The sequence below is a fragment of the Zeus faber genome (assembly GCF_960531495.2).
Source record: "Zeus faber genome assembly, chromosome: 21".
Lineage (NCBI taxonomy): Eukaryota > Metazoa > Chordata > Actinopteri > Zeiformes > Zeidae > Zeus > Zeus faber.
The window spans coordinates 1,881,217-1,902,777 of record NC_137208.1 but is presented as its reverse complement, the minus strand read 5'-3'; the positions used below and the strand labels follow the sequence as shown (position 1 = coordinate 1,902,777).

The following is a 21,561-nucleotide window of genomic DNA, read 5'->3' as shown; positions in this document are numbered from 1 at the left end:
AATACACGGGTGTTATCGTGGTGTTATATGGATAATACACGGGTGTTATCATGGTGTTATATGGATAATACACGGGTTTTATCGTGGTGTTATATGGATAATACACGGGTTTTATCGTGGTGTTATCTGGATAATACACGGGTTTTATCGTGGTGTTATATGGATAATACACAGGTGTAATAAGGGTGTTATATGGATAATACACAGGTGTTAACGTGATATTATATGGGTAATACACAGTCGTTATCGTGGTGTTATAAGGATAATACACGGGTGTTATCGTGGTGTTATATGGATAATACACGGGTGTTATCGTGTTTTAAGGATAATATACAGGTGTTGTAAGGGTGTTATATGGATAACACAGGTGTTATCGTGATATTATATGAGTAATACACTGGTGTTATTGTGGTGTTATATGGATGTAATAACAGTGTGATAACTGGTTATAAGGGCTGATCACTACGGAGACGTACCAGAGATTATCTTTGATCTTTAATTGAACAGTAATTACAGGATATACAGCGTTTCATTGAAACAAAGTGTACCGCGGTCGGGCCGGCCCCCCCCCGATGCCCCGGAGGTCGCATGGCGGCCGACAAGCCAACGTCCTTAAACCTCTGAACTCCGGCGCTGAAACCACGAGTCAATGGCATCGAGAAGGAAACGACAAGTTTTGGAAAAGTCAGCAAGTTTCAGTCAGTTTGTTTTTTTCGTTACAGTTTCTCCAATGTGTTAAAATTGCAAAATAACAAAAAAAAACAAAAACAAACAAAGGTCAAAAAACAAACAAAGCATATATACAGTTGAACTCAATGTATATGTACATATATACATACAATATTATTTATATAAATATAGTAAAATAGATTAAATTACATTGATTTCACGGTCTTCCATAAATAGTTGGTGGATAATGACAGATGTGTTGTTTTTGCGTTTGGAAGCCCAGAGTGAGACCCGACGAGTGGACGCGCGGACCCCATCTCAACGCCAACAAAATTAAAAAACGTCTCTGAAAACCGTTGCCATGGAAGCGTTGTTTCTGGTTGTGTGGATAATACGCAGAAAATGGTGAGCGCCGCCGCATGTGGTCCAATTCCGATCATTCCCCGAAAAATGAATGGAAATGGTGGCGGTCGGTTCTAAAGAGAAAATACAGTTTTCGCTAACACTGTTGAGTTGTCGGGTGAGAGAGTCGGCCCCAGCAGGAGGCGGCAGGCGGCAACGCTACGACAACTTGTTGTTTTCTTCTCGCCTCGGCGTCTGCGACTGACAGACTTTGTACCGTAAATTGTCGCATCGTAGATTTCGTACGTCTTCGTCGCGGTCGGTGCGTTCGCTTCTTCCAGCGGCGCAGGGAATCCACAAAACGGAGCGAGCTAACTGTTAGCTAGGGCTGGGCCGGCAAAACAACAAACAGCTGTTTCCCACTTAAACTGAAAGCCAACATAACATTCATCAGTCATCATTTAATTGAAATATGGAGTTCAAGTATAACTATCTGTATTAATTAGTTAATTAGTAATGTTGTCGTGCCGTTGCGCCGTAGGTATGGAATGGGGACACGCCTAGCCCTAGCGTTAGCTTTGTCAAATGATCGTGGTTCACATTTACGGCTCCTCTGCGGCCGGGAAATCAGCTGTTACTCCGACGGCGACGCGCCGTGGTCTGCAGAGCAATGAAGCGGAAGTGACGGGGTGGACCGCGTTCCCCTGGAGGCCGAGCTACCTAGCATGCTACATAGCGCGTTAGCTTAGCATCGGTAGCGCCCGGTGTGACGGGGGCCTGCGCCACCAAATACTGACAGGAAGTCTGACGGGCGACGCCCCTACACGCCCGCCTCACTCGTCTTTTTTTTTTTATACACGTGTGCTAAACACTAAGTGCTCTTCAATATACAAAGACGTTTTACAAAGACGCATTTTTTTGGCAAAGGTCAAAAACATTAAAAAACTACAAATAAACGTTGGAAGGAACGGAACGTCGTCCTTGAGGAGGATCTGGGTTTTTCAAGTCGAACGCCTCGAGTCGGCCCAACTTCAGGAGGTTCAAGTTTGCGTTGCGGTGCTAGCGTTGTTAGTGTTGCTAGCGCCGCTTCGGGCTCCGAGGTTTGAGGCACCTTCGAAAACAAAAACAAAAAACTGTACTACAGCTATTAGCTACCCCAAACTAAGACAAGGAAAATAAAAACAAGAGCAAAATAATAATTACATAACGTTAAAGTTAAAGTAGCATCTTCGTGAGCTAGCGGGAAAGCTGTACAAGTCAGGGTGATACATTCTCTGGGAATGGTGTGTTCAGGCGCTCGGCTGAGCCTCAAGTGACTTTTTTTTTAATTTTTTTTAAGTTCTTCAGTTTCGTGTCGTCGTCCGGTGGCGGCGGCGGCGGCGGCGGCGGCCGCTTAGTGGCCGTCGGCAGGGAGTGTCGACGCGTGGCGGTTGTTGATCCAGTCAAGGATGATGAGGCTCATGCTGCCGGTCATCACGATGAAGCCGCAGATCAGGAAGACGGTCGCCTGGAGACAGGGAAACACATTTTAAAACGCTATTACTTCCCGAGTTATAATGTGAAATATTACTGCAGGCAGCAATACACGGGGTCCAATATTAACACCAATTACAAATTTTCAGAGTTTCCATTGAACGCAGCATCGACTGATGTAATGACACGGTGAGTCCTGGTGACAGACTTAATAATACAAACATCCCCTTGACGTGTGTTATGACTTTATTATAAAAATGAGAAGGTGTCTGTCTACTTCCTTTAAGGTCTCTGTTTACTTCCTGTCAGGTCCCTGTCTACTTCCTGTCAGGTCCCTGTCCACTTCCTGTCAGGTCCCTGTCCACTTCCTGTCAAGTGCTGTTTTTATGTATTTTTATTTTTAACAAATACAAATATACATTTTTTACTCGTTTTTATAATTAAAAAAATGTTTTAATGTTTTAAATTTTGTGAATATATGTATTTTTGAGTCTATAAATATCTTTTATCATAATGAGCAGGAGCCACAGGTCGCTCAACTCAACTCACCCCGATCTTCTGCACGGACTTCATGGGCTCCTTCTTCACCAGTTTGATGTAGAACGCAGACGGGAGGATGAAGATCAACATGGCCGCCGCCGACGCCCCTGCAGGGAGGACAGCGTGCAGTATTAGTATGAGCACTGTTGTATTAGCACTGTGGTATTAGTACTGCTCCAGTACTCGCTGCGTGTTGTGTACTTCGGGGACCCACCGATGAAGCCGAAGATGTCCCTGATAGTGGGGACGAAGATGACCAGGGCGTTGGTGCCGGCCAGCAGCACCACGGTGATGATGGTGTGACGAACCCAACTGAAGTCTTTGGAGGCGCAGAGCAGCTGGTTCACTGACGTACGGATCTGCAGCAGCAAATTACAGCTGAGTGTCGTATAATGATGTATAACAACAACATGTAGCGTGTCATGTATAACAACAACATGTAGCGTGTCATGTATAACAACGTGTAGCGTGTGTTATTATGTATAACAACAACATGTAGCGTGTGTTATGTATAACAACAACGTGTAGCGTGTGTTATTATGTATAACAACAACATTTAGCGTGTGTTATTATGTATAACAACAACGTGTAGCGTGTGTTATTATGTATAACAACAACGTGTAGCGTGTGTTATTATGTATAACAACAACGTGTAGCGTGTGTTATTATGTATAACAACAACATTTAGCGTGTGTTATTATGTATAACAACAACATGTAGCGTGTGTTATTATGTATAACAACAACGTGTAGCGTGTGTTATTATGTATAACAACAACATTTAGCGTGTGTTATTATGTATAACAACAACGTGTAGCGTGTGTTATTATGTATAACAACAACATGTAGCGTGTGTTATTATGTATAACAACAACATGTAGCGTGTGTTATGTATAACAACAACGTGTAGCGTGTGTTATTATGTATAACAACAACATGTAGCGTGTGTTATGTATAACAACAACATGTAGCGTGTGTTATTATGTATAACAACAACATGTAGCGTGTGTTATGTATAACAACAACGTGTAGCGTGTGTTATTATGTATAACAACAACGTGTAGCGTGTGGTATTATGTATAACAACAACATGTAGCGTGTGTTATTATGTATAACAACAACATGTAGCGTGTGTTATTATGTATAACAACAACGTGTAGCGTGTGGTATTATGTATAACAACAACGTGTAGCGTGTGTTATTATGTATAACAACGTGTAGTGTGTGGTATTATGTATAACAACAACATGTAGCGTGTGTTATGTATAACAACAACGTGTAGCGTGTGTTATTATGTATAACAACAACGTGTAGCGTGTGTTATTATGTATAACAACAACGTGTAGCGTGTGGTATTATGTATAACAACAACATGTAGCGTGTGTTATTATGTATAACAACAACATGTAGCGTGTGTTATTATGTATAACAACAACGTGTAGCGTGTGTTATGTATAACAACGTGTAGCGTGTTATTATGTATAACAACAACATGTAGCGTGTGTTATTATGTATAACAACAACGTGTAGCGTGTGTTATGTATAACAACGTGTAGCGTGTGTTATTATGTATAACAACAACATGTAGCGTGTGTTATTATGTATAACAACGTGTAGCGTGTGTTATTATGTATAACAACAACATGTAGCGTGTGTTATGTATAACAACAACATGTAGCGTGTGTTATGTATAACAACAACGTGTAGCGTGTGTTATTATGTATAACAACAACATGTAGCGTGTGTTATTATGTATAACAACAACATGTAGCGTGTGTTATTATGTATAACAACAACGTGTAGCGTGTGTTATGTATAACAACAACGTGTAGCGTGTGTTATTATGTATAACAACAACATGTAGCGTGTGTTATTATGTATAACAACAACATGTAGCGTGTGTTATGTATAACAACAACGTGTAGCGTGTGTTATTATGTATAACAACAACATGTAGCGTGTGTTATGTATAACAACGTGTAGCGTGTGTTATTATGTATAACAACAACATGTAGCGTGTGTTATGTATAACAACAACGTGTAGCGTGTGTTATTATGTATAACAACAACGTGTAGCGTGTGGTATTATGTATAACAACAACATGTAGCGTGTGTTATTATGTATAACAACAACATGTAGCGTGTGTTATTATGTATAACAACAACGTGTAGCGTGTGGTATTATGTATAACAACAACGTGTAGCGTGTGTTATTATGTATAACAACAACGTGTAGCGTGTGGTATTATGTATAACAACAACATGTAGCGTGTGTTATGTATAACAACAACGTGTAGCGTGTGTTATTATGTATAACAACAACGTGTAGCGTGTGTTATGTATAACAACAACGTGTAGCGTGTGTTATTATGTATAACAACAATGTGTAGCGTGTGTTATTATGTATAACAACAACGTGTAGCGTGTGTTATTATGTATAACAACAACGTGTAGCGTGTGGTATTATGTATAACAACAACATGTAGCGTGTGTTATTATGTATAACAACAACGTGTAGCGTGTGTTATTATGTATAACAACAACGTGTAGCGTGTGTTATTATGTATAACAACAACGTGTAGCGTGTGGTATTATGTATAACAACAACATGTAGCGTGTGTTATTATGTATAACAACAACGTGTAGCGTGTGTTATTATGTATAACAACAACGTGTAGCGTGTGGTATTATGTATAACAACAACATGTAGCGTGTGGTATTATGTATAACAACAACGTGTAGCGTGTGTTATTATGTATAACAACAACGTGTAGCGTGTGGTATTATGTATAACAACAACATGTAGCGTGTGTTATGTATAACAACAACGTGTAGCGTGTGTTATTATGTATAACAACAACGTGTAGCGTGTGTTATTATGTATAACAACAACGTGTAGCGTGTGTTATTATGTATAACAACAACGTGTAGCGTGTGGTATTATGTATAACAACAACATGTAGCGTGTGTTATTATGTATAACAACAACATGTAGCGTGTGTTATTATGTATAACAACAACGTGTAGCGTGTGGTATTATGTATAACAACAACGTGTAGCGTGTGGTATTATGTATAACAACAACGTGTAGCGTGTGGTATTATGTATAACAACAACGTGTAGCGTGTGGTATTATGTATAACAACAACATGTAGCGTGTGTTATTATGTATAACAACAACGTGTAGCGTGTGTTATGTATAACAACAACGTGTAGCGTGTGGTATTATCTATAACAACAACGTGTAGCGTGTGTGTGATATTATTAATAATATGTCTCACGGGGACAGCACTACGGGCACCATCAGTGTATTTATATATGTGGGTGTGTGTGTGTGTCTTACAGGGAACAGCACCACCGGCACCGTCAGGGTGACAGCCGTCAGGACGGCCATGCGCACGATGAGCAGGATGATGTCAAACTTGTAGACGGTGGAGTAGGTGTGGAGCAGCTCGGGGCCCACGTGCACTGTGCACGGACAATGATGACGTTATTATTCCAATATACAATATTTATTTTTATTATTAAATTGGATAAAATGACTTCACACTTATTTTATTTAAATATTTGATTATTATTATGATTCTTTTTAATTTTTAATGTATCATTTTAATATAAATGTTTTTCATTCATATTATGTCAGTTCTTACATAAACTATTATTGTTTCCTTATTAAAATGATTCATTATTTGTTCAAGTTCACATCTTTCAATTCAAATTTAAATGTTTTTTTTCTTTGTTTGCGTTCAAACTGTTTCCCAGATTCTGAACTGTGTTCAAACTTTATTTAAACTGCAGCTTTGATGCGTCACGGGGTCAGAACACACACACTGAACACACACTGAACACACACTGAACACACACACACTGAAAACACACTGAACACACACACACACTGAACACACACTGAACACACACTGAAAACACACACACTGAACACACACACACTGAAAACACACTGAACACACACTGAACACACACTGAACACACACTGAACACACACACACTGAAAACACACTGAACACACACACACACTGAACACACACTGAACACACACTGAAAACACACACACTGAACACACACACTGAAAACACACTGAACATACACTGAACACGCACACTGAACACACACACACTGAACACACACACTGAAAACACACTGAACATACACTGAACACACACACTGAACACACACACTTAAAACACACACTGAACACGCACACTGAACACACACACACTGAACACACACACTGAAAACACACACTGAAAACACACTGAACATACACACACTGAACAAACACACACTGAACACACACACTGAAAACACACACTGAAAACACACTGAACACACACTGAACACACACACACTGAAAACACACTTTGCACACACACACACACGTCAACCTTCTTTTTTCCCGCTCTTACGTCATGTTTTTTGTTTTTTGTTTTTTATTGTTGAGCTGCTTTTGTTTCAGTGTTTTTTGGGGTAACCATGGTGACCGCTGGTGACCTGCGGTGGTGACGGGTCGAAGTGAGAACATTTCATGATCCCAAACATCTATTAAAATTCCTAAACACAATCATTAATACATTCGCTTTTTATAACGTCACTCAGGTTTGTTAATTATTATTATTAATAATATATTCTCTTATTATTACAGTATTATTATTATTATGATTATTATTAGCCCCTAATAAACCATTATGGTAGTTTTAGTATTATTAGTAGAATTATTAGTCATATTAGTATTATTTGTATTTATTTTCATGTTTTTAGAACTATTTTAATAATTTTTAAACAATTATTTACTACATACACATATTAGTCATTTATTATCATATGATGATTCTATGCAGAATTCTATTATTATTATTATTTATCATATATTACCTCTATTATATATGAACTCTATATTTGTATTATTATTATTATTATTATTATATATCTTATATATTACCTCTATTATAAATATCTTGATATTTTTGTCATTTTTTTAACTTTCTTTATTCAAGTGGTCAAACATTATTAATATGATCATTATTTTTTATGATTATTATTGATATTATTATTCTTCCAGACTGACCGTTGAAGGTGAGGTATCCGAACAGCGCGGCCAGCAGGTACATGATGAACATGGCCAGGAAGGAGACGTTGGCCACGCCCTGCATCTTCCTGCGGGAGCGACTGGATGGAGGGAGGACAGGAGGAGGGTGGAGAAGGATGAGGATGGAGGAAGGAGAGGAGGATGGAGGGAGGAGAGGAGGAGGAGGAGGAGGATGGAGGCAGGATGGAGGGAGGAGAGGAGTGATGGTGTTATTAGACACAACACAGTCTGAAGGTCTGGAAGTTCAGAACATCCAGTTCACTTGAGTTTGTTTTGTTAGTGTTCCAACCTGGGAACAGCAGTGAGATCAACAGCTGTGTGTGTGTGTGTGTGTGTGTGTGTGTGTGTGGGAACCTGCTGCCTGTTTGTGTGATAGTGTATGAGTACACTCACAGATAGTGTGACTAAACACCCACACCTGAGTGTGTGAGGATATAAAAAAAGATATATATTTTAAATTGTCTATACATAATGTAAATAATGAAAATACTACACATATAAGTGTAAATATGAACAGTTCTAACAGTGTATTTTAACCACCAAGTGAAAAGAAAACTTGAAAGTGGCTGTAATACCAGCCTCATGTAATACCAGCGCTGAGTGGGCAGAGACACCTGGTTTTTGGGGCGTTGTGCTCGTGAGCGTAGGAAGGACTCGTTGGCAAAGTGGTGCAGTCACCAAAGCAGTTGAGGTTGATCTAGTTTGAACTGTACTTCAGAGTAAGAGTCACTTTTACAACAGGATTACTTTAGACTTACTCTTTGAGCTCCTCGTACATGGGCAGGATGGCGGGATGGCAGACGAAGGCGAAGGTGAGGATGGGAACAGCGTAGACGGTCTGGAAACAGCAGAGACACCAGGTCAGGGAGAACCCCCAAATAATAACAAACAAACAACCAGACAAATACTAACAAACAAACAAACAAACAAATAATAACAAACAAACAACCAGACAAATAATAAGCAAATTACCCACCAAATAACTTCACAAACAATAACAAACAAACAAACCGATAAATATTCGGACAAATAACAAATAACCCGACAAGCAACCAGTGAGAGCCAGGTTAAAAAAACATGTAATTCAGGTTCTGCTTCAGTCCCGTCTGACACCAGCCAGACTTCCCTGGAGCTAGGCTAGCTGATCCCCTCTGCAGCCATGCATTGAGCTAACACAGTTAGCATGCGGATCGCTATCATATCGATAAAATCTGGAATTGTAGTTAATTAATATTACTTTATATTACAATGGCGATATGATAGCGATAAGTCAACCAGCGCTACGCGCTACCGGACCCAAACACATTGAATTGTTGCCTTTTTTCCATTGAATCTAAGTGGCCGTCGGTGTCCTCACCTGGGAGTTGAAGACGAAGTACCTGGGCGTGCAGGCGTCCTCGCTGTAGTCCACGGCCGTGGTGTTGATCTGGGCCAGCGAGGCGTTCAGGACCCGGGACAGCGTGTCGTTCAGGGCGTCGGGCAGCGGGCACGGGATCTGGAACTTCTTGTAGATCACCTGGAGCGAGCAGATCAGAAGCCACAACAATGGACACAGCGGTGAGTTTTGGGAAGCTCTGGAATGTTTTGGAAAACTTTGGAATCTTTTGAATGTTCTGGAAGGTTTTAAAAACATCTGTCTACATTGCAAGAAATAACAATGCTTAATAAGTTGCAGCAAGAATATAAAACATAATTCTTATGTTTTATTTTATTTTAAATTGTAATTCACGTATTTCCTCAAATAGTCACCGGGGTCTTAATAGCTCAACTGCAGAGGGTACCGGGCGTTCCCTGGGGACAGAGGTTTATATTAGAGGCAGACTTTTATATCGAATTCCTCTGTTTAATATGTATATTTGATCATATTTTGGTATGAATTTTAAATCAGACTTCCGACTGGGTGCTATTGCCATGGAAACACATGGTGGATGGTGAAATAAGAGAGCTCTTAGCTACCATAAAAGTCATAGTTGTGGTGGTAGCCGACGGGGGAATTACACTTTTCCGGGTTCCCCTTGAACGCACCACTTCCTGCTTGGAGCGCTGGGGAGCGGCAGCGCTCGGGGCTGAAGTGATCTGCGTTCAGCTACGCAGCAGTAGGAAACGGCGTCAATTAAATACATCTACAATAAAAACACACTGTTTTTTATTTTGCTTTGTTTAGAACAGCGCCGCAGCTCTGATCAGTTTTTCCCCCGGTCTGTATTTGAGGCTTTTATCTCTTTGTGTAGACCACGCCCCCCGGCATTTCTTAGAAGCCTGGTTTTTATTTGACTACTGGCTACTACTTATATTTGAGTAAATACCCTGCGTGTTTATTAATGACCTCATTATGACCTTTACTGATCCAGATTTCCCACAATTCACTGGAACAACATCAACAGTGTAACGAAGGGGAACCTGTGTGTGTGTGTGTGTGTGTGACTCACCACAATCAGGAAGAACACCATGCAGAGCAGAGAGAACCCACTGGTGTAGCCAAGGTAACCTGAGGGCGTAAACAAAAGGGTTTTAACGACTTTAATTGTTAAATTGTGGACGGTGTGTGTGTGTGTGTATACGGTTAAAATTAGAATTCTTTACAAGGTTTTTCCACATTCTGGTGTGTAGCATGCGGAACTATTTACGCAGCACCACACACACACACACACACCTTACCGAGGTTTCTGAGCAGTGAAAGCGGCAGAATGACGACGATGGAGACCATCAGCACCAGGTAGTCTCCATTAGTGTACCACTCCCTGGAACACACACACACACACACACACACACACACATTAGCAACACACACAATACACACACAACTGCGTCAAACAAGTAAATTGTAATGAGCAATTTATTGTTCTTTTGTTCTTTAAATGCCACTGTCATGTTTTAACAGTGTAATGTAATAACAGAGGTGTAATAAGCGTATACAATATGCCTATACAGACATATATATTATACTATCAATTATAGTACAATATATATATATACACACATATATACATATACACACACATATATACGTACACACACACATATATATACTTATATATGTATATATATATATATATATATATACACACACACACACACACACACGTATACATATATACACTAGATTTTACAGAGTGTTCAAAAATGAGATCTAACTGCTGCAGTTTCTTATTCATTCTTATTTTAGAAGATGAGTTCAGTGTCCAGACGAGAGAAAACAAATCACTATTACTCAACATCAGGACGGGAAGCTGACACACACACACACACACACACACACACACACACACACACACACACACACACACACACACACACACACACACACACACACACACACACACACACAGCTCTTCTATCATCGGCATCAAACATTAATGCAGTGATTCGCTCTAAAAGTCTCTCTCTCTCTCTCTTGAATGGAGGGATGGACAGAGACGTCTCTTCACCTCAAACATTCAGCACTTCGGCAAGAACAAGCGGCGGCCATTTTGCCCCTGGCAGGTTTGGGGATACGTGTTGATACATTTCAATGGTTGAGACAATATTTTAGGAGTTATTGACACATCAGAAACATCGGTTTCTTTGATTCATCCATCTCAGAACCAAAACTGCAGACAATCGAACCCCCCCGGCGACTCACCCGTTGCTGGCTCCGGTGAAGGCCTGGATGACGATGGGCAGCTCGTACTTGACGATGTACAGGTAGGAGGACATGGCTGCGGACGGAGGACGGCCACACGTTACCATGGAAACACACTCGTACCGTACTCATACCTGGGCTTTCGGCTTTTTGGGGAGTGCGATGGACTGACATGGTCCCACAGCTTCTTAGCGTCTCATGAGAGAAACAACATCCCTCAACAACCTGAACACCTGACTTTTTAAAGAGAACTGGAGCCACACGGTGCCGTGACGAGCACTATGACGTCATTTCCATCTCAATCTTAGATTCTGGTTCTAAAATCTTTTAGAGCGACACTCTTCAAAGACTTATTTCTAATTCGACATCTTTCCTCATTTTACAGATATGTTCTGTGGACTATGACATCGTTTCTGTCTAAAACCTCAGTAGATGCTGTTTTGGTGCATTTCAAAAAATCTCAGTTTTCCATCTTGTGTGTCAGTCGGTTTGCGCCGCGCCCGCAACACGCCTCACCTCCGATGTTCTGCATGGTGATGGAGCAGGACGCAGCCAGCTTCCCCGGCATCCCGAAGGCCTTGTAGCCCAGCTGCTCGTAGACCAGCGACCCTGGAGGGAGGAGCGACAACTTAAAAACACCACCACCACCACCACCCTCGAGCCTTTCATTCTGCAGCTGTTCTGAGCTGCCATCAAACCCCACCAACCCTGTAGTGACCCTCCTACACCTGCACTAGCTCCCCGCTACACCCGGCCACACCCTACTACCTCCCGGGTACGGAGGACAGCCCCGCGGAGGAGGAGCGTCCCGTGTTGGAAGGTGTTATTTATATTCCCAATTGAGACACAAACGAGAACAATTATTGGACAATTTCTATATGGTTTTAAAAAGTTGTGATTGCCAACAGGGTTTAAAGGTGGTGAACGGACCAGGCCAGCGGTCGGTCCGCCAGCGACGCTGCTTTCCTGGCTTCTCTCTCTCGCAGTCGTTTCCTTTGCCACGATAAGGTGACGGGGGGGGGGCTCCGGGGAGATGTTTGTGTTTTTATTTCAGGAAACGCTCCAGCTACTCTCAAACTCCCGTGAGGGCTTTGACGACGCGCCGGCCTCATGGGAGTGGCCCCTGTGGAGATGGCTCCGACCTCCTCCGAGACCCCCCCCACCCCCCAACCCCCACCCCCCGGACGCCGGGTCGGCTCACCTCCTTCGTTGGCCGTCTTCAGCAGCAGGTGGACAGAGTAGAGGGAGAAGATGGCCACCGCCACCAGCAGGATCCTGCAACACAAGTCATATGAAGATGTCAGCTGTGGAGGGCAACGCTAAGTTCACCACCCGTGAGGTAAACCGGCCAACCGCACCACCTCGCCCTTCACCGAGGGTGTGGTTATGTCCACCCCCCGCCGCCTCCGGGGGGCGGGGCCGAAGCGGACCGTGGCTGAAGCTGACCGTGGCCTTTCCCCCGAAGGCGCGATGCAGGAGCACGACGACATCAACTGCAAAGTCAGTGCAGACCTCCACAGGACGCCGGACGCAGCCACAGAACCTCCATCAGGGTGGTGTTCTACCAACATACGGATCAGTCCCCCAGGGGACTATTGAAGGTGGAGGTACAGGACCAATCCAGTGACACCAGCAGGGACCAGGTGACCAGGGCAGAAGGGACGGACGAGCAGTTAAAACCCAGAGAGGCCTCTGGGGACACGCCCTTAGCTTATTCTCCCTTGTAAGTCGCTTTGGATAAAGGCGTCTGCTAAATGACTAAATGTAAATGTAATGTAATGTAGAGCCCCCCCCCCCCCCCCCCTCCCTCTCTTTGCTTTGAGGGCGGAGGACACCGCCTTGTAGCTGTAGGAATGTCCACGGTCACTGTCACTCCTGCTTCTTTTACTGGAACCGGTCCAACCGGCACCACAACACCTGGTGCGTGAAGCGTCCCCCGAGGAGGCCGAGTTGCACCCGGGGACACCACCTCCCCCTGTCCCACCCCCACCCCCACCCTTCATATCTGTGCGCTTTGGACGACCTTCCAGCTCCAGGTGGTGTTTGCTGGTAGTGTTTATTAAGAAGGAGGCTCCAGTGGACCCCGAGCGCCACAAACTAAACACCACGGGGGGGGGGGGGCTCCATTCATGGCCTCGTGTGGCGCTGATGTAACTCTTGCCCGGATGGAGCAGGATTAGCGCAGCCCAGGCTCCACCCCCCTCCCCCCTCCGCCCACTCAGTGAGCTGAGCGCGGCCTCCACCCGCTCTCGACCCCACCCTGCGACTCCACTATCTGTTAAAACTATGCACAAAACACACAAAACACAGTTTAGTGGGAACTTGCAAAGTACAAGTTCACTCTGCAAACTGTACCACCCCCCCCAAAACAAAGCACAGTTGAGGATCTGCACCATGTGGAGCAGCCCCACACCAGAGGGCGGAGCAGGGCTGCAGCCAAACCATGGAAAGCTGATGGAGGACTTTTACTTTTACTTTTGCACATCCACCTCTCTACCGCTTCTTAAATGTTGTCAAATAATAACACCACCCTCCGCTCCGTCTCGCCACCAGCACTCTCCCATACAAGCACGTTCTTCCGTGTGCTACACTTATTAGAGTCCGGGTGGAGTTTCCCGTGAAGCGTTTGCTACACTTATCAAGCATGAATAATGTCTTGGAAGTCGACATCACTGCCCCAGTCGATTAATCAATGAGTCGACTGATCATGCCCCCCCCCTAATGACGACAGTACCACCACCCAAACCCTGCTCAGGTGGTGTCCTGCAGGGGGCGGTGTAGCACGCTGAAAGCCCTGATGCAGCACACACTCGGCCCCTCTCTCCCTCTGGGAGTGGACGGCACTTTAGTCTTTTCTTTCCTTCTTCTCTCGTTATCTCTGGTAAACACTGCAACTGCTCAACGCTCCACCTGCTGCAACCGGCTGCTCAGGGTCGTGCAGCCGCGTTGCACAACCTCCCCCCCGAGCGCAGCCCTCGAGGGTCCGCCCCGCCCCGGAACACCACATCAACACCCGTAACCTTGGGCTGTCCTGCACCACCCCCCAACAGCCCCCATGTTATGAAACAGGTGTAGCGGGGGTGTGGCAGGTGACGTAGCGGCGTTCAGGAAGGACTGTTTGGTCCTCCGGAGCAGAGACTCTGGACCAAACAGTCCTTCCTGAACGGAGGATCCTGCTGCAGGAATATTGATCAGATTTGTCGGATCCCAGAGACCAGCATTTGGATGCATGGGATCATGTGGAAGAAGGCTGAAAACCACTGCTCTACAGCCTTGTGCTTTATTTGTTTTTTTATTCTTTTTTATATATAAGTATTTTTTCTCATTTTACTTTATTTTTTAAATTTAATTAATTGTTTATTATTTTTGTGAAGCTATTTGTAAAGCTGGTTGTCTGAACACCAACACACCAATGCTCCACACACCACAATTCCTCCTTCATAAAAATGAATAACCGGTAAACTGTTTCTGGGTGTGGTTCTGGGTGTGGTTCTGGGTGTGGTTCTGGGTGTGGTTCTGGGTGTGGTTCTGGGTGTGGTTCTGGGTGTGGTAACACTCACACAAACAGGGCGATGCCAGTGTTGGCCATGGCATAGGACAGGCCCAGGATGCCGCTGCCCATGATGGCGTTGCCCAGGTTGAAGACGGACATCCCAAAGGAGGCGTTCCCCTGGTGCTGCAAGACGTAAGATCCACACATTAATAATAACAATAATAACAATAATAATAATAACAACAAAAAAATAACAACAATAATAATCATAATAATAATAATAACAATAGAATAATAATAATACATAAATAGATGCATAAAAATGAACACCGCTATGATAACACAATAACACATAATAGTAATAATCTAGTAAGTACATAATATTATAATAAGAATTTTATAAAAGAAAATAAAAAATGATGCCCTATACGATAATTGACATATAATAACAATAACATATATAACACATATTATATAGACATATTGTACAACATATTATATACATATAATAACACTGTTATAACACTGTAGACTTAAGTTATTGGTATGGATACAGGGTATGAGTTATTAATTAAGTCATTGCCATGTACTGTACTTATTCGATTATTACAGCCTACAGTGTTTTGACAGTGTTATCGTATCAATATCATACCACATGTCAGATATGTATAGTATGTGTTATTATATGTTATTGTTAACATACCTTATATATAATATACACATAACCCTGTTATAACAATGTAGACTGTGTAATAACCTCAGTACACAGTATTTCTGATTCTGATAATGATTAAATTAATAATAATATATCTATACAAATATGTATCCTGTGCATAGAATCACACTTATATTCATATATTTGGTTATTTCTGTACTTTTTTTTTATTTTTACCACAAAACATTCCTTGCGTAGGAAAAATGATAAGTACATTCTGTGGCTTGAACGACAATAAAGGCTGCTTACGTATTCCGTCTCATATTTCTTCTTTCCCAGGTTGTGCTCCGGGAGGAAGTTCTGGCTCTCTGCGTCATCGGGGTAAGGGCTGCACACACACACACACACACACACACACACACACACACACACACACACACACACACCATTGACAAAACAAAGTAATTAGCGTCACATGAGCGTTAGAGCGGTAGTGAGTGGTATTCAGGGCCCAACACAAACTTTTTGACTGGTTGCCAAAACGGTTGCTGAATTGAAATAGTTTTATAATTGACAGATAATGATACTAATTGTTAATCCGTCTTTCACTATTCTCATTTTTGAGTGAATGGTTGCACCGGTACAAAACTAATTTCCCACTTATGAAAACCAGGCCGCACCAGGTTCGATGGCCGGGGCTCCCCGGTATTGAAGCGAGCGAGGTCTCGCACCAGGGGTGTTAAACACACGGTCCGACAGAGACGGACAGACAGACAGACACATAGACAAACAGACAGAGGGACAGAGACAGATAGACAGAAAGAGGGACAGACGGTCAGAAAAACAGACAGAAAGAGGGGGAGCCAGACAGGCACACTGGCTCCTTCCTTCATAGTTAGGTAACACCAGAGCTCAGAGACCACACCTTTGACTCCCCTGGTCCTAGATCAACCAGATAGTTTCATTTTATTTTATATTCTTTTATTGAATTTTGATTTGGTTTTCTTGTATTGATTGCTTTTGTTTTATTATTTGTTGTTTTTTCATTTCATTCACTTCGCTTGAATGTGCTTCGTTGTGTTTGTTCGTTTTCACATCTCATTGGATTTATTTGTTCACCTGCCGAGCGGCACCTTCCTTGGACCTTCTGGGTACCCGTACTCATTGGAGCTGCAGCTGCTGTCCTCGTCGGGAGAGATGTTGAAACGACTCATCTCCGTTTTGGGCGCCGGTTGTTTCATGCTGTCAACAAACAAACAAACACGTCAACACAAACAAACAAACAAACACGTCAACACAAACAAACAAACAAACAAAGCGGCGGAGTTTCAGGGCGTGTCACATGGAGGGCGACGCGCGTCCGTCGAATTCAAGCCCTGCGCGCTCCCGCCACCCGCCTCGAAATAATCAATACCGCGGGAGCGAGCATCGAGCGCGCGCCTCGGCACGTTTCAGGCAAAGTGATCGAAATAAAAGATCAAAGTGAAAATGAAAAAACAACAAAAACAACAACAAACACTATAATGATATCAATATACGAATAATAATAATAACAATAATAATGAGGAATAATCAATATGATTACAACAATATCAATATCATAATAACAATAATAATAATAATAATAATAATAATAATAATAATAATAATAACAACAAGAACACCACCTAGCACCACCCCCACCCCCATCACAGACAGGTCTGGGGTCACGTGACTGGCTGGCAGAGAGGGAGGGGGAGGGGAGGACGCGGGGGGTGAGTCAGAGTGGAAAAATACCAGAGGCGGCACCCGCCACGACCAGTCAGTCAAACAGCCGCATTAGAGCCCCCAAAAGAAAACAACAAACAAAAAAGCCCAAAGACACAAAGAGAGAAGGACCCGGGGCTGGAGCCGGACCCGGGGCTGGAGCCGGACCCGGGGCTGGAGCCGGACCCGGGGCTGGAGCGGCCTGGTTCGAATGGGTGGACGTTGGATTCCGTTGTACGGATAAAACACTAAACACGTGAAGCGGTTTTTGGATTTAGATGGAGACTCGTGACTGGAGCCTCCTTTTATATTCACATGGCTCCACTTTTCAGGCTCTTATTTCTGTTCTGAGTTTATCTTCCCTTATTGTATTACTTGTGATATACTTGTCAGTAGTAATATATGACAGTACACGTATTTGCTTTGCCAACGTGGGAAACAACAGTAAACGCGCATTTCCCCCTAAATGACATTCGGACGTTAGAATGGAGCCTGTTGCTGTGTCACATATTCCACGGAGCGTCATCGTTTCCATTATAAACACCTTGTTTCCCACCGACACAAAGACACGTGCTGTGCGGACGGACGGGTGGAGGGAAGGGGGTTTGGATGGAGGAAAGGAGGGAGGGATGGATGGGTGCAGAGCGGGACGGAGGGATGGAGGGAGGGATGGATGGGCACGGCTCCGTTTTGCGCAGAGCCGCACTGTGCCCCGGCCGGAGCCACCGCAAATGCACCTCATTTATATGACATTACAAGAGCTATTACATGACATGTGGTTCTACGTTTTAGTATAAATAAAAAACATATATATGTATGTAAAAAAAAAACCAATGAATCCTTATGAACTGATTGATTTGGAGCCCCGCCAGCCCCGGAGCGTCAACCTGCACACAGAGAGGATGGTTTCCTCCGACGAGCGCCGCTTCAACGCTTCTTATAATAAACCTGCGGGATACGGATCAACTCCAAAGCTCCGTTTATTGACGCGTTTGTCATTCATTTGACGTGAACCAGCCAGTGATTCAGCGGTAACACACACACACACACACACACACACACACACACACACACACACACACACACACACACACACACACACACACACCCTCTAAAATAACATGTGGGCTACTACACAAGACGCGTTCACATCACACGAGGTGAGGAAATAAAAGCAGTAGAATGAATAATGTCACAACTAATAGATGCTACTCTGTGTGCAAGGCGTGCCTGAGTGTCGGAGGGAGGAGAAGCCGGCGTTCTCACCTTCGGGGGTGGAGGGACGATGGATGGATGTCCGGAAAATCCTCACGATCGCAATAAAAAAAATAAATAAAAAAACCCAACAACTACAACCAGACAAACAAAAACAAAAAAAACAGGGAAATGTCCGCAGGCTTCGCTGGAACTCGAACGCCTCCCGGTCCGTTGGATAAAAACCACGAATATCTGTGAAAATGTTTCACGCGCAAATAAAAAGATGGAAACAGGAAGAAGAAGAAGAAGAAGAAGAAGGAGAAGAAGAAGAAGGAGAAGAAGGAGAAGGAGGAAAAAGATGTTGTTCCTGTGTTTGTTTGTTTCTACTCGAGCTGGGACGCGGTGCAGCGGGAGCGGCTGTGACGGTGCTGCGGCGCACGGAGCGGCTGTGAGAGGAGGGGGCGGGGGGGAGGCACTTTTTATGGAACAGCGTTGCATCAGCCCCGGAACAGCCCGGGGGGAGGCGTGGCCAGAGCCGGGGATGGGGGCGGGGTTTGGACAGGAAGGGGGCGGGCAAAAGGGAAAAGGTCCATAATAATACCATAATACTACAAGAGTAATACTATATGAATAATACTACAAGAGTAATACTATATGAATAACACTACAAGAGTAATACTATATGAATAATACTACAAGAGTAATACTATATGAATAATACTACAAGAGTAATACTATATGAATAATACTACAAGAGTAATACTATATGAATAATACCACAAGAGTAATACTATATGAATAATACTACAAGAGTAATACTATATGAATAACACTACAAGAGTAATACTATATGAATAATACTACAAGAGTAATACCATATGAATAATACCACAAGAGTAATACTATATGAATAATACTACAAGAGTAATACTATATGAATAACACTACAAGAGTAATACTATATGAATAACACTACAAGAGTAATACTATATGAATAACACTACAAGAGTAATACTATATGAATAACACTACAAGAGTAATACTATATGAATAATACCACAAGAGTAATACTATATGAATAATACTATATGAATAATACTACAAGAGTAATACTATATGAATAATACTATATGAATAATACTACAAGAGTTATACTATATGAATAATACTATATGAATAATACTATAAGAGTAATACTATATGAGTAATACTATATGAATAATACTATAAGAGTAATACTATATGAGTAATACTATATGAATAATACTATATGAATATATATATAATTAACATATATAATCTCATAATACTATATGAGTAATACTATATGAATAAAACTATATGAATAATACTATATGAATAATACTATATGAGTAATACTATATGAATAATACTATATGAATAATACTATATGAATAATACTATATGAATATATATATAATTAACATATATAATACCATAATACTATATGAATATATATATATAATTAACATATATAATACCATAATACTATATGAATATATATATATATATATATATATATATATATATAATTAACATATATGATACCATAATACTATATGAATAATACTATATGAATATATATATAATTAACATATATAATACCATAATACTATATGAATAATACTATATGAATAATACTATATAAATATATATATATAATTAACATATATAATACCATAATACTATATGAATATATATATATATATATACAATTAACATATATAACACCATAATACTATATGAATATATATATATATACATATATATATATATAATTAACATATATAATACCATAATACTATATGAATTATATATATATATATATATATATATATATATATATATATATATATATATATATATATATATATAATCAACATATATAATACCATAATACCATATTAACATATATATAATATAATAATACTATATTAATATATATATAACAACACAATATATATATATATATATATATATATATATATATATATATATATTACATACCCTGTCATCCTGTCACCTTTTTACCCTGTTACCCTGATATAATGGAATAATACTGTATTAACATACATGGTTGATAATGGTGTTTATATAATATTACAATACTGTATTAACATATAGGTTTTATTATGGTGTTTATAAAATAAAATAATACTGTATTAATATACATGAATTATGGTATTTAGCTGATAGGATAATAGTGTACTGTCATACATGGTTTATTATGTTGTTTTGTGGTGTTCTAGATTCTTCTAGATTGTTCTAGTTTGTTAACGTTGTGTAGATAATTCATTTTTTAAATACATTTTTATCTCTTTCTTCTTGACTACAATGTTGTATAAATCGTTTTTTCATTAAAGCAGTAATATATTAACAAATTATTCGTAATAATATTGATGACAATAATAAACATAACAATAATAATAAATATAATAATTAGTAATAATGATAATGATAAATAATATTAATGATAATTATAATAATTACAATTATAATTAATTGTGTCTGTATTACTATGATTCTTATTTCTGTTACTGTTTCTGTGATCACTTACTTTAATTCCATCTTTAACTGCTAAATCTTACATGTGTTCCACACAAGCCCAATCCCATCAAAGAGGACCGGAGGACGGGAACTGTGTCACAAAAACAAGAGAACAGCCCCGATTTTAGAATTGTACTTTGTAATCTAATCTTC

At 41.2% G+C, this 21,561-nt stretch overlaps 1 protein-coding gene across 1 annotated transcript; it reads right to left on the bottom strand.

The window, feature by feature from the left end:
• Positions 1-476: 476 nt before the first annotated feature.
• On the bottom strand, positions 477-19,274 carry slc38a2 (solute carrier family 38 member 2). Its single transcript, XM_080022154.1, has 16 exons — positions 18,910-19,274; positions 17,017-17,139; positions 16,207-16,285; positions 15,310-15,425; positions 12,951-13,024; positions 12,266-12,358; positions 11,750-11,825; positions 10,786-10,868; positions 10,557-10,615; positions 9,485-9,643; positions 8,886-8,965; positions 8,107-8,207; positions 6,367-6,491; positions 3,239-3,383; positions 3,034-3,131; positions 477-2,518 (listed from the first exon to the last, which is right to left on the bottom strand). Exons 2-16 carry the CDS (start codon positions 17,136-17,138, stop codon positions 2,405-2,407), a joined length of 1,524 nt encoding a protein of 507 aa, XP_079878280.1. The 5' UTR covers position 17,139; positions 18,910-19,274; the 3' UTR covers positions 477-2,404.
• Between the last annotated feature and the right edge of the window lie 2,287 nt (positions 19,275-21,561).